Source organism: Excalfactoria chinensis, chromosome 8, assembly GCF_039878825.1.
Source record: "Excalfactoria chinensis isolate bCotChi1 chromosome 8, bCotChi1.hap2, whole genome shotgun sequence".
NCBI classification, from domain to species: Eukaryota; Metazoa; Chordata; class Aves; order Galliformes; family Phasianidae; genus Excalfactoria; species Excalfactoria chinensis.
In genome coordinates this window covers 24,976,744-24,991,073 of record NC_092832.1, presented here as the reverse complement: position 1 = coordinate 24,991,073, position 14,330 = coordinate 24,976,744, and the positions used below count along the sequence as shown (strand labels likewise).

Below are 14,330 nucleotides of genomic sequence, written 5' to 3'. Positions count from 1 at the left end.
AGCATGAGACTTTCCTGACCCTGCTCTAACCAAACCCTGGCACCGGCTGCCGTGCAGCCACCACTGCTGTCCTCCTCTCCTGCTCCCACTGAGGGTCTTCCACGCCTTCTCTGCACAGCAGAAATGAGGTTGTTCATTTCACTTTCCAGACCTTATGTTCCTTCCCTTCATTCCTTGGGAGAGCTTCAAGCAGAAATTCTCACGGACAGAAATTGTCTGCTTCAATCCTCCCGCTTTAACAGACACAAAATATCTGCAGACTTTCTTCACATACAGATTTTCTAATGCCATTCCAGAATCCACAGTGGTTTCTCCCCACTTCTGTTTTCTCTGGTGCGTGGTGCAGCTGTTTTCTTTGCACTACGTGAGCAAACAAGTACGGATTACTCCCCCTTTCAGACTGGGCTTTCCCCCTGTTACATTATTGCTTCCTCTTTTACACACTGCATCGTGGGAGGAAACAAATGGGCGCTGGCTTCCTTTTCTTTCCTTGCCTCATTTTCAAAAAGGCAAAAGCCGTAAAGATGTTTATCTTAAGAGCGGAGCAACTCACGTAAGTGCAGGGGAACACTTCGGGTGCCATGATAAGCAGTGACTGAACTTTTCCAAGTTAGTCACGGGACGGCAGCAGCTCCGCTCCCCTGCTGCACTCAAACCCATTGGCCGCAGCCGCCGTCCCCAAACAGAAGCAGCCCGCACCGCCCACCGCATCACGAGTGGGGGCTGTGGCCGCGCGGCGCGACGGGAACGCGGCAGTTGTCAGCCGGCAGCAAAACAGCGCGCACGGCAGCGTTCATCATCGAAGGAGAAGGGAAGGGCCGGCAGCGGGGCCGGCAGCGGGGCCGGTGTCACCGCCGGGGCAGGACGCGCTCGTCCGTGCGCGGCGCTCAGCGCCATCTGCGCCCTGCCAGCAGCGCCCCGTGGCAGCGGACCCTCGGTCCGTGAGTCAGAGGCTCCGTGGCGGCTCCGGGCAGCCTTCTCTCGAGTCGAGAAGCCACAGGTGTGGCCGAGGAAGCAGCAGCCCAAAGGCAGCCCCGAGCTTCTGTGCGTTTGTGCCCACAGCTGCAGCCGCACCATGCTGCGCTTCCTCTGGGACAGCATCTCCCTGCAGATGCTCTTCGTCTTCCTCCTTGTCTTCCTTCTGGTCTCTGACTACATGAAGAGGAGAAAGCCGAAGGACTTCCCTCCTGGTCCTTTTTCCTTCCCTTTTGTTGGAAACGTGCAATTGATGTTTGCCAAAGACCCCTTGGCTGCAACACAGAAGGTAAGGGGATTTTCATCGTGGTGAGGGGACCTACCCTACCCAATCACATTAATGCAGTGTCCCACAGAGAGCTTTCCAGGAGTGGGAAGTAGGTTGGCCCTTGATTAGCTGGAACTTTGATAAGGTTTGCCTTGGAGTGCAGTGCCACATCCCTTGGGCAAAGGGCATGGGACAGTGCCATGAGTTCATCTGCATCTGTAGGTGGGTCTAATGGGAAAAACATTTGGAAGGGAGTTAAACAATTGCTGGAAAATCCTTCTCAGTTGAGTCTTGCAAAATCTGGAAAGTGCAGCCTGGAAGGTTTACAGCAACTCCTGAAATCTGATTTACAAAAAGAGGAACATGACTGCATGCAATCAAGCCAACATCCTTGAACTTGTGCAACCACTCTACCATCTCTCTCAGGCTCAGCTTGCCCTGTTTCCATTGCAAGTCTGTCTTCCCTGTGGGTGGACGACACCAGGGCATGCATTCTTTCTGCAGAAAAGATCATTGCAAACCAATCCCCATTTATTACTCCTATATTTACCCCTTGTGCAGCTTACTGAAGAACTTGGTGATATCTTCAGCTTGCAAGCAGGCAGCCAGTCGTTTGTGATCGTAAATGGACTTCCACTAATCAAGGAAGCCCTTGTGACTCAGGGAGAGAACTTCATGGATCGCCCTGAAATTCCTCTCGACACAGATATCTTCAGCAAATTGGGTGAGCTATCTATTGAAATGCATGTCTGACATGTGCTGTCAATGTGTTGAGCTTTCAGTTATACCAGAATGGAGGCTGGCGACAATGCCATGGCTTGACATTCATGGTGAGCAGTCACCAGCAGGCTTGAGCACCCTTTATCAAGGCAGATACCCTCCAGTTTCTTCCCCTTGCTGAGGGCATCTTCTTTCACTCACTCTGGAATGCTTCTGCCAGGGCTGATCTCCTCTAGTGGGCACCTGTGGAAGCAGCAGAGAAGGTTCACCTTGACCACCCTCCGAAACTTTGGCCTGGGGAAGAGGAGCCTGGAGGAGCGGATCCAGGAGGAGTGCCGATTCCTCACGGATGCGTTCAGGGATGAGCAGGGTGAGGAGCTGTTCCCTCAGCTGTTGCACTGAAGGCAGAACCCAACTTGGACTGTTTTCATTTCCCCCATGCTAATACCTGCTGAAAAATACAGCATCTCATAGGGAATGCTAGCAACATGCCAGCATCCCAGATTCCTTCTTCAGGTGTTTTGTCCTCAGGTTAACTGATGGATGCAGCTAGGTTACACCCAAAGCGTTATGCTTTGCCCACCTTTGGTTTATCACTCCATTTGAAACCTTTTAAAAAGTCCTTGGGCCTGTTGACACCAGTGTTCCCAGTGAATTCCAATGGTGTTTGATCTTCTGCAACCATTTCACATCTTTCTTTCCAAAGAAAACAACCATCTCCAAGAAGGTGTTCAATGACGGTCACTCATTTCTCTTGTTGAATATTTTCCCACTGATGAAGTTGCTTTTTTCTCCTTTTCTGTGGACACAGGTAGAAAATCGATTGTTTGCCTTTCCTTCCACAGGAAATCCTTTCAACCCTCACCTTAAAATCAACAATGCTGTTTCAAACATCATCTGCTCCATCACCTTTGGCAACCGGTTTGAATACCATGATGAGAACTTCCAAAACTTGCTGCGGCTGATGGATGAGACTGTTGCCCTCCATGAGAAAATAATGAGCCAGGTACAGTCCTCACCTCCTGATGAACAAACCAAGGGACCTGATCTGATCCTCATACACTTTGGCTTGTAGACACCTCAGCACTGACACAGCATTCTTTTGAACACTCATTGATAGTTTTATATCCTTTTTATGTTGTAGACCCCAAAATCTCTCTAGGAGTGGTTTTGGGAAGGAGCACCACTGAACAAATCAAGGATGTTGTTGCCATTTCCCATACAGAGTACATCAGTCAGTAATTCCTTTCAGCCATATTTTAAAGCTATGCGATGCTCACATTGCTCCCTTTCTCCCCATATCACTGAGAGTGTGACTGATCACCTGCTGTGACTGGGGAAGGCATTAGTCACTCCATTGTGAAATGGAGATACCAATCCTTTGGCATGCTCCTCTGCAGGTAGATAAGTTAATCCCATCTATTCCAGCATTGTAGGGCTGTGGCTTTGCAGGTTTTTCAGGTTTTGAAAACAGAAGGGTTTTTCAGTCCTTTATTCAATTTGCTCTTCTCTTTTTCTTTCCAAAGCTGTACAATGCTTTCCCCTCCATAATTAAGTACTTCCCTGGATCCCACCAAACCATATTTAAAAACTGGAGGCTCATGAAAGGTTTTGTGAACGAGAAGATCAGCAAACATAAGGAAGAGCTGAACCCCTCAGAGAGCCGGGACTTCATTGACAGCTACCTGCAGGAGATGGCCAAGGTCAGCAATGTGGAGCAAACAATTCCACAGTGGGAACTGGAGATCAGGAGTGCTGAGAAACAAACCACATTCCCCACCTGAGCAGCTGATGTGTCCATTTATGAGCGCAGGATGGACACTGGTTTTGGGGCATCCATTAGAGGGATGAGGATACAGTTAATGCCAAAACCCTTGGGGCAGAACTGTGTGGGGTGTTGAGGAAGTCCTCACTGTTCATGTGGCACTAACACTTGATTCTCTGAAGCCCAGTGGCAGGGAATTCCATGAGAAAAACCTGGTGGCATGTGCTCTTGACCTACTGTTTGCTGGGACTGAGACCACCTCCACAACCATCCGCTGGGCCCTGCTGTTTATGGCCGTATACCCGGAAATTCAAGGTACAAGTAGCAACAGGGCTGTGCTTTTCCTTTTTATAAATCTTGGTGAAAGGGAAAACAGGAATCCCTCTGTACTCATACAAATGAAGAACTAATGCTTTCCTCTGTATTCGGCACGTGTCTAAGCTGTTTTAAAACCTTCCCTGGTAATTCTGTAATGCTTTAATTTGGGACCAAGAACCAAACAGAGGTACTTCCCCCACAAGCACTGAATATCCCTGAGGGCTTTATAGCACAAGCCGGAGAAGCTTTGAAAAGGTCATAGGACGCATTTAGTTGCTGAAGTGACAAACATGCCTTACACAAATCCCCTGGTGGCACAATTGACCTGGGATGGTCCTTTGAAGACTCGCATAGCAAAAAGTTCATGGTGTTCCCAGGGGATCCATGGCTGTACTGTACCATTGCTGATCCCTGCTCTTTCCAAACAGCCCGTGTGCAAGCTGAGATCGATGCTGTTATTGGGCAGTCCCGGCAGCCAGCCCTGGAGGACAGGAACAACATGCCCTACACCAATGCTGTCATCCACGAAGTGCAGAGGAAAGGCAACATTGTCCCTTTTAATGTGCCGAGACAGGCGGTGACGGACACAGTCTTAGCTGGTTTCCGGGTGCCCAAGGTAACACCAATACGGAGTTGTTAGGAGGAGGCTCCCATTTCCCCATTCCAGCTGAGAGAAAAATGTAGCATTGCTGCCCCTTACCGAGGTCATTCCTGTGGATCATACTTTGCTGTCCCCAAACCGCTTTCCAGCACACTGCATCCTCAGTGTCCAGAATGAAAGCCATGGGGGTGAGACATCCATACGCAGCCTCAAGGAAGAGAGCCCTCCTCATGCAGACTTTTCTTAGAGGATCCTTGGCCAAAAAAAAAATGCTGATGGGAGAAAAGTGCAAGTGTATATTGATCAAACATCCAAGCAGCCAAGAAGTAGAAAAATACAGCCAGGCAAAAGGAGATGAACACATGCTTGTGTCTGATCTGACTATGGATGATCTTCATGGCAAGCAGAAGGGAGAGCAGAAACACCTCTCCTGTTGGCGGTGCCTGAGAGAGTGCAAAGTGATTTTCTTTCTATTGTCTCAGGGCACTATTTTGATCCCAAATCTGTCCTCTGTGATGTTTGACAAGAAGGAGTGGGAAACCCCTCACAGTTTTAACCCCGGGCATTTCCTGAAGGACGGTCAGTTCTGGAAAAGGGAGGCTTTTGTGCCATTTTCTATAGGTAAGATTTGCTGCACTTTGGTGCTTCCATGCTGAAGCACCGGGATGGGGCTTCCAGATGCATCAGGGAGACTCAGAGCTACTACAAAAATGCTGGAGACCCCAGAATGTATTCAGCAATGCAAGAGCAGTGCTCTGTGCTCCTGGTCCCACACAGCTGAGGTCAGTGGGCTGAGCCACCACCATCACATGGTGCCCTGTCCCGGCCAGCAGCTTCCTTGGGGAGAGTGCTTTTGGCATCTCCAGTTTCCTGCCTAAGTATCACTTGCTTTCTCTGGTGGTTTGGCTCCACACACACTGGAGCCCAGCCAGGCACATGGGAACTGCACATGAGGTGCTGCTCATCCCAGCAGGTAAGATAAGATACATTTACATGCACGTGCCCTCACTGAGCTGGGGCCAGACTGTGCTACGGCTCACTGGGGAGCTCAGCTGGGATGGTGCTGGAAATGTAAGGCAGACAAAGGGGCTGTGGGCAGGGTGATGCTCCCACAGGAGGTGGGTGCTGAGGCCTTGCCAGCAGGGCTGAATGGATGCTGGCGGCTGTCTCTGCAGGGAAGCGCGCCTGCCTGGGTGAGCTGCTGGCCCGCGCTGAGCTCTTCCTCTTCTTCACGGCTCTGCTCCAGAAATTCACCTTCCAGGCTCCCCCAGACACCATCCTCGACTTCAAATTCACAATGGGCATCACCTTGGCCCCGCGGCCCTACAAGATCTGTGCTGTGCCTCGGTAGGTAGCACAGCCACTGTTCTCCCTTTAGAAGGGTTTCAAAAGCTGAGCCCTCTCCAGCTGCTGTGGGCCATTGTAACAACCTCTATGTGTTTTGTCTCTTGGAAAGCAGTTGCTGTCAATGAATAAGGAGCTCAGGACTTTGTTCACTCCAGGCAGGATGGCCACACTTCTCAGCTGCAAGAACATCTGCAAAGGTTTAGAGATTGCCTTTCTTGGGCCGTGTCCCAGTTCAGTCATAACACAGAACCAGCCCTTGCGGTACAACATCAGAAACGTTTTTTAACTTTGATTTCTGGAAAATAATTTATAAGAAATAAAACACAGACGTACCTTGTGGCACCTCTCATTCTGGTACATCAATACATCATTACTGAGACATGAGCCCAAAGCTCTGCCCCATTCCTTCCCTTTCTGTGCCAGACAGGTGGCAGGAACTGAATGATGGATCTTCTCACCGGCTGCTTCAATCCTACTGTGTGTTAACAGACACAAAGTATCTGCAGACTTTATTCACACATGTGAATATGCGATTTTCTATTGCCGTCCCAGACTCCACAGCAGCTTCCTTCTAATCCTGCTCTCTGGTGCAGGTCTGATCTCTGGGACATGGGAACAGCTCTTTAATTAGCACTGCGTGGGCAAACAAGTACTGATCACTTCCTTTTAATTTCATACTCTGTTGCTTCCTTATCTACACACTGCACCGTGTGTACTGGGTGCTGGCTTCCTTTTCTTCTGCACTGATTTTTCAACAAAGCATAAGGGGTGAAGATGTTTATCTTAAGAGCGGAGCATCCCATGCGAGTGCAGGGGAACACTTCGGGTGCCATGATAAGCAGTGACTGAACTTTTCCAAGTTAATCACGGGACGGCAGCAGCTCCGCTCCCCTGCTGCACTCAAACCCATTGGCCGCAGCTGCCGTCCCCAATCAGAAGCAGCCCGCACCGCCCACCGCATCACGAGTGGGGGCTGCGGCCGCGCGGCGCGACGGGAACGCGGCAGTTGTCAGCCGGCAGCAAAACAGCGCGCACGGCAGCGTTCATCATCGAAGGAGAAGGGAAGGGCCGGCAGGAGGGCCGGCAGCGGGGCCGGTGTCACCGCCGGGGCAGGACGCGCTCGTCCGTGCGCGGCGCTCAGCGCCATTTGCGCCCTGCCAGCAGCGCCCCGTGGCAGCGGACCCTCGGCCCGTGAGTCAGAGGCTCCGTGGCGGCTCCGGGCAGCCTTCTCTCGCGTCGAGAAGCCACAGGTGTGGCTGAGGAAGCAGCAGCCCAAAGGCAGCCCCGAGCCCCTGTGCGTTTGTGCCCACAGCTGCAGCCGCACCATGCTGCGCTTCCTCTGGGACAGCATCTCCCTGCAGATGCTCTTCGTCTTCCTCCTTGTCTTCCTGCTCATTTCTGACTACATGAAGAGGAGAAAGCCGAAGGACTTCCCCCCCGGTCCATTTTCCTTCCCTTTTGTTGGAAACGTGCAATATATGTTTGCTAAAGACCCCTTGGCCTCAACACAGAAGGTAAGAGGATTTTCATCTTGGTGAGGGGACCTACCCTACCCAATCACATTAATGCAATGTCCCACAGAGAGCTTTCCAGGAGTGGGAAGTAGGTTGGCCCTTGATTAGCTGGAACTTTGATAAGGTTTGCCTTGGAATACAGAGCCATATCTTTTGAGCAAAGGGCATGGGACAGCATCACAAGTTCCACTACTGCAGCTGTACGTGGGTCTGAGGACAAGGGCAGCAGGGAAGGGAGTTAAACAACTGCTGAAAACTCTTGCTCACCTGAGACTTGCAGAGCCTCAAAAATGCAGCCTGGAAGGTTTATATCTATGCCTGAACATGGATTCAGGAAACAAAAAGGCTGCACATAGTCAAGCCAGTATTTATCCGATCACTCTCCTGGGCTCAGCTTGCGCTATTTCAGTTTTAGTTCTGCCTGTCCTTCCTTGTCAGTAGAGGGTACCAGGAAAAAAAGTCCTTGCAAATCAATCCCATTTTATATATTTACCCTCTTTCCAGATTATTGAAGAACTCGGAGATATCTTCAGCATGCAAGTAGGCACCCAGACTTTTGTGATCTTAAATGGGCTGCAAGTGATCAAGGAAGCCCTTGTAACCCAGGGAGATAACTTCCTGGATCGTGCTGAAGTTCCTATGGATGCAGAGTTCTTCAACAAACTGGGTGAGTTATCAGTAGTGCCACATATCTGAAACACAGTGTGTATGGGAGATTGGTAATCACAGCCTGAACCTCTGATTAATCAGCTGAGGCAAGTATGGGGTCAGCTGTGGGAGCACAGGTGAGAGTGATGGAGCTGTGCTCCCGGAAGGGGTGGAGCTCGACTCCATCCCCTCTGAGACCTCATTTAAGGGCTGACTCCCACTGAGGCAGCATCTCTTGGAGATTGCTCCTCAGTGAGGACTGCCCCAGCTTCTTCAGCCAAGGCACCACCGGTGAGTTTTCCTTTACTTATTCCTTCTGTATATTTGCTACCATCTGTATATTAACAACCAATACAACAGTGAGAGCATCATTCTTCTGGACATACCAGGTGGAAAGCTGGGGGAAATATTGTGGCTTCACATTCACTCTGAGCACAGCCATTTTCATGCTTCCTCATTTGTCAAGGTGTATGTCCTCCAGTTTCTTCCCCTTGCTGAGGCCATCTGCCTTCACTCACTCTGGAATGCTTCTGGCAGGGCTGATCTCCTCCAATGGGCACCTGTGGAAGCAGCAGAGAAGGTTCACCTTGACCACCCTCTGAAACTTTGGCCTGAGGAAGAGGAGCCTGGAGGAGCAGATCCAGGAGGAGTGCCGATTCCTCACGGATGCGTTCAGGGATGAGCAGGGTGAGGAGCTCTTCCCTCAGCTGTTGCACTGAAGGCAGAATCCAGCTTGGCTCATTTTAATTTCCCCCGTGCTAATACCTGCTGAAATATCATAGAACAACCAAATCATTGCGGTTGGAAACAACCCGTAAGGTCACCAAATCCAACCCCAACCCACCCTCAGCATGTCCACTAATCATTTTTCTCAGTGCCACAGTTCTTTTTTCTTGAGAACCTGCAGGTCTGATGACTCCATGATCTCTCTAGAATCATATGCCAATGTCTGATCAATCCTTCTGAAAAGAAATTTTTTGTAATATCCATTCTGAACGTCCCATGGAAAATCTTATGGCCATTACCTCTTGTTCTATCATGGTTATGTAGGAAGTTAGGCCATACCCCACCTTGCTCCACCCTCTTTTCAGGGAGACATAGAGGGCAATAAGGTATCCCCTGAGCCTTCTTTTCTCCAGATTGAACCATCCTAGATCCCACTGCAGCTGGCTATCAGAGTTCTCTGGACGTGCTCCAGGGCCTCAATGTATTTCTTGGAGAGAGGGGCCCAAAACTCAGTATCTGTAGGGAAGCTGCTGAGTCACGGCCTGAACCACTGATTGAGCATCTGGGGAAAGGACTCAGCCCTGGGAGCACAGGTGAAGGCAGTGATTGGAAGGGGGGGAGTCTGGTTCCATGTCTCCAGACCTCATTTAAGGGCTGACTGCTACTTGTTGAAGCTTTCCCCTGTGAATTTAGAATCTTCTGTTACAGGTGAGCAATCTTCTTCCCAACCTTTATAGCACCTCTCTTTTGTGTTGGTCCTTTTATCATCACACCTTTGTTTTAATGCCTTTCCCATTATAGTGATCTGTCCAATTGCTACAGCACCCATGATGTGGCCTGTCTAGTACTGAGCACAAAGGGATGATCACTGCCCTGCTCCTGCTGACTACAGTATTTCTGATACAAGCCAGGATGCCATTTGCTTTCTTGGCCACTGGGCACACTACTGGCTCACCTTCAGTTGCTAACTAACACACCAACATCCTCTTCCTCCTCATCTCACAAGCAATGCTAGCAACCTGCCAGCATCCCAGATTCCTTCTACAGGTGTTTTGCCCTCAGATTAACTGACAGATACAGCTGTGTAACACTGAGAGCAGTACTCTTAGCCCACCTTTGACTGTTGCTCCTTTTGAGACCTCTAGCAAATTCCATGGGCCTGTTAACAGCAATACTCTTAATTAATTCCTATGGTGTTGGCTCTTCTGCAACCATTTCACATCTTCCTTTCCAAACAATCATCTCTAAGCAGGTGCCCACCCAGGATCTTTCACTTATTGACTATTTTCCTTTTATGGGGAGAGGAGAAAAGATTGTTCCCTTTTTCCTTCTCCAGGAAACCCTTTCAACCCTCACCTTAAAATCAACAATGCTGTTTCAAACGTCATCTGCTCCATCACCTTTGGCAACCGGTTTGAATACCATGATGAGAACTTCCAAAACTTGCTGCGGCTGATGGATGAGTCTGTTACCCTCCATGGGAAGATAATGAGCCAGGTACAGCCCTTCTGTCCCCAGCACAGGCAGCGTGCACTTTTGCAAGGCCACCCTTTCTTCTTTGCAGTCAGTGGCAAAACCTTGAGCTCTTTCAGAGGATATCCCAGGTTAGGAAGGTACACACAAGGTTCCTGGCTCTACATAGGAACACTGAAAGCCCAGATTCTTTGCCTGAGAGTGGTGTCACAGTGCTCCCTGAACTTTGGCAGCTCAGGATCATGCTCACTGCCTTGGGGAGCTGTTCTGTTCTCACCTTTCCCTTGCGCTCAGCCTGACCCTCCCCTGACACTGCTCCATGCCAATCCCTTGCATCCTATTATCACCAAAGATCAGAGCTCAGAGCTGTCTCTCCACTCCCTGGGACAAGGTACAGGCTGCTATGAGGCCTCCCCTTAATCTTTTCCCCTTAATCTTCTCCATGGTGAACAGAACAACATACCTCAGCACTCCTCATACATTTGCCCTGCAGACCCTTCTCCATCTTTGTAACGCTCCTTTGGATGCTTTCTGATAGTTCTAGATCCTTACATAGTGCAGCACCCAAAACTGCACACACTGCTCAAGGGGAGGCCATCACCAAGTGTGGGGGCTGACCAAGCCCAGGAGATGTTTCTCCCTGCTCTGGGATTTTCCTTGGTGCTTCTCACAGCTGTGAGATGCTCTTCTGGAGATGAGTTAATTCCACCTACTCCAGCAATGTAGGGTTGTGGCTTTGCAGGCATTTCAAGTTGTGAAAAGCAATTGGGTTTTCAGTCCTTCACTCAGTCTTCCTCTTTTGTTTTCCTGCCCAAAGCTGTACAATGCTTTCCCCTCCATAATTAAGTACTTCCCTGGATCTCATCAAACCATTTTTAAAAACTGGAGGCTCATGAAAGGTTTTGTGAAGGAGAAGATCAGCAAACATAAGGAAGACCTGAACCCCTCAGAGAGCCGGGACTTCATCGACAGCTACCTGCAGGAGATGGCCAAGGTCAGCAATGTGGAGCAAACCCTTCCATAGTGGGGATTAGAGATCAGGAGGGCTGAGAAACAAAGAAGATTCGCCACCTGAGCTGCTGGTGTGTCCATCTGTGAGCTCAGGATGGACATTAGGTTTGGGGCTTCCACTGGAGGAGTGGGGATGCAGAGGGCCTGCAGCTTCTAGCAAAACTCCTGGGGCAGAACAGAATCTGCTTTTGAGGAAGTTCTTGCTTTTCACATGGCACTAACACTAGATTTTCTGAAGCCCAATGGCAGTGACTTCTGTGAGGATAACCTGGTGGCGTGCACTCTCGACCTGTTTTTTGCTGGGACTGAGACCACCTCCACAACCATCCGCTGGGCCCTGCTGTTTATGGCTGTATACCCAGAAATTCAAGGTAAGGGCAGAACATGCACAACCCTGTTGCTATCTCTTGTAGCTTGGTGAGGTACTCTATTCAGGGCAGGAGAGGAGAGAAACTTGGTAAGGTTCAACTGAAGCAAGTGTAGAGTTTTGCACCTGCAGAGAAATAACCACAAGCAACAGTTTGAGGGTTTTTACATTCAGGCACGTGCCTCTGCTATGATAATCCTTGCCCCTCTAATATTGTAATACCAAGAGACAAAAGGGGCAACCTCACCAACAAGCACTGGAGACCCCTAAAGGCATTCTGGCAGAGGTGACAGGTGCAGAGCACAGGACCCATTTAGTACCTGAAGATGCAAGCACCCAAATGCCCTGGTGACACGATTGATGTGGGTGATCCTTGGGGGAGCCACGCTGCAAAAACAGCATGGTGTCCCCAGGGGATCCACGGCTGTACTGTACCATTGCTGATTGCTGCTCTTTCCAAACAGCCCGTGTGCAAGCTGAGATCGATGCTGTTGTTGGGCAGTCCCGGCAGCCAGCTCTGGAGGACAGGAACAACATGCCCTACACCAATGCTGTCATCCACGAAGTGCAGAGGAAAGGCAACATCGTCCCTTTCAATTTGCCTAGACAAGCGATGAAGGACACAGTCCTGGCTGGTTTTTACCTGCCCAAGGTAAATCTCATTGGACAAGACTTGGAACACTCCTGTATCCCAGTCCACAAAGGGACAAAGCTGCCGCATCCTTACCCCATCCAGAGACCACCCCCGAGGAATAAATACTTGTGATAGATTTGAATACAGATGCTCTTCATGGCAAGCACACAGGAAGGTAAAAATTTCCCTCGTGTTGGCAGTGGCAGAGAGTGCAAAGTGATTTTCTTTCTCTTCACAGGGCACTATTATAATCCCAAATCTGTCCTCTGTGATGATTGACAAGAAGGAGTGGGAAACCCCTGACAGTTTTAACCCCGGGCACTTCCTTAAGGATGGTCAGTTCTGGAAAAGGGAGGCTTTTATGCCATTTTCTATAGGTAAAATCTGCTGCACTTGATGCTTTTGTGCCAAAACACTGGGATGGGGTTTCAAGGGTGCACAGCGGAGACCCTGAACAGCGTAGTGATGGAAGCAGCAGGCACTGGCAGTGTCCATGGGATGTGCTTTTAGCATCTCTAATTTCCCGCTCGAGCATCACTTGCTTTCTCTGGTGCTTTACCTCCATGCCTCGGCTCCCAGCCAGCACATGAAGCACTGCTCATCCCAGCAGGGTAGGATAAGATGTGTGTGTATACATTTACATGCACGTGCCATCACTGCATCACCCAGCTGGGGGCAGACTGTGCTACAGCTCACTGGGAAGCTCAGCTGGGATGGTGCTGGAAATGTAAGGCAGGCAAGGGGCTGTGGGCAGGGTGATGTTCCCACAGGAGGTGGGTGCTGAGGCCTTTCCAGCAGGGCTGAATGGATGCTGGTGGCTGTCTCTGCAGGGAAGCGTGCCTGCCTGGGTGAGCTGCTGGCCCGCGCCGAGCTCTTCCTCTTCTTCACGGCTCTGCTCCAGAAATTCACCTTCCAGGCTCCCCCAGACACCATCCTCGACCTCAAATTCACAATGGGCATCACCTTGGCCCCGCAGCCCTACAGGATCTGTGCTGTGCCTCGGTAAGGATCAACAGCGGAAGGGAGCAGTACCTAACATCAGTATAAATAGTAATTGGAAATAGTGTCTACTTTAATCTCAGGAATACTGTAAAAAGAAAAACACACCAGTGCCTTGTGACACCTCTCTCTTTCTTGAGCATTAATAAATCCTGACTGAAACAGCTTTGTTGTGAAGCATTTTGCACTGTGATGACCAGCACAGCCTTTTCAGCTCTGCCTGCAGTCTCCAGCCATGCCAGCATTTGGGGCACCAGGGGGTGGGGTGCAGAGCACAACACCAGCTCTCTGTCAGCAAAAAGGAGGGCACAGGAACAGCACAGGCCATTCATCCAGAGCTGATGAGTATTCATGACCTGAGCTCTATGAGCAAACCAGCAAGAAAAGCACCAAAGCCGGTGGCTGTTCTGCCAAACCGCTGCAATTAATGCACTGACACTCGGAGGATGGCAAGTGCCATTTCTGACAGCTGTTATAAAGCATTTGTACCTGGAGGTACAGAAGTTGTAGATCCTGCCCCTAGAATAAGCTGAATTCTCTTTCTCCCCACCCCTACTTCTCCTCCCAGCCTGAATCTCCTCCACACCTGGATAGGAGGCAGCTGGGAAGCTTGAGCTGACACTGGAGAGGCACATCACTGCTCCCTCAGTTGCACACTGAGCAAGCACAGTGCTGTAACAGCACAATTCCAAACAGGTGAGATGAAGATGGCAGTTCTGACACTCATGGATCCTGTTTCACACACACACAAGGCAGAGATGTCAGAAAGTAAGTTCTCTAGGAAACAAATAAACACATCGATACAACACAGGAACCTTGCGCAGGTTTCCCACTAGACGTATGATGAAGCTTTCCTGACCTTCTTTTCCCCCTGACCCTGGCTGCCATGCGCCCCCCGCCCCATCTTCCCTGTGTTGTAGAAATGGGAACCAAGGTAACAGAAGTGCTTGCTTACATATCAGGC

The 14,330-nt window shown here is 50.1% G+C and overlaps 1 protein-coding gene across 1 annotated transcript; it reads left to right on the top strand.

The window, feature by feature from the left end:
- The first annotated feature begins 952 nt into the window (after nucleotides 1–952).
- On the top strand, nucleotides 953–13,529 carry LOC140255896 (uncharacterized). The gene is given in 20 exon segments (XM_072343914.1): nucleotides 953–1,264; nucleotides 1,805–1,967; nucleotides 2,184–2,333; nucleotides 2,809–2,969; nucleotides 3,490–3,666; nucleotides 3,911–4,043; nucleotides 4,475–4,662; nucleotides 5,130–5,268; nucleotides 5,823–5,994; nucleotides 6,150–6,255; nucleotides 6,914–7,185; nucleotides 7,307–7,508; nucleotides 8,013–8,175; nucleotides 8,694–8,843; nucleotides 10,219–10,379; nucleotides 11,173–11,349; nucleotides 11,605–11,737; nucleotides 12,198–12,385; nucleotides 12,606–12,744; nucleotides 13,198–13,529. Coding segments are annotated over 20 exon segments (3,339 nt in total). The 5' UTR covers nucleotides 953–1,075; the 3' UTR covers nucleotides 13,374–13,529.
- Nucleotides 13,530–14,330: the final 801 nt, after the last annotated feature.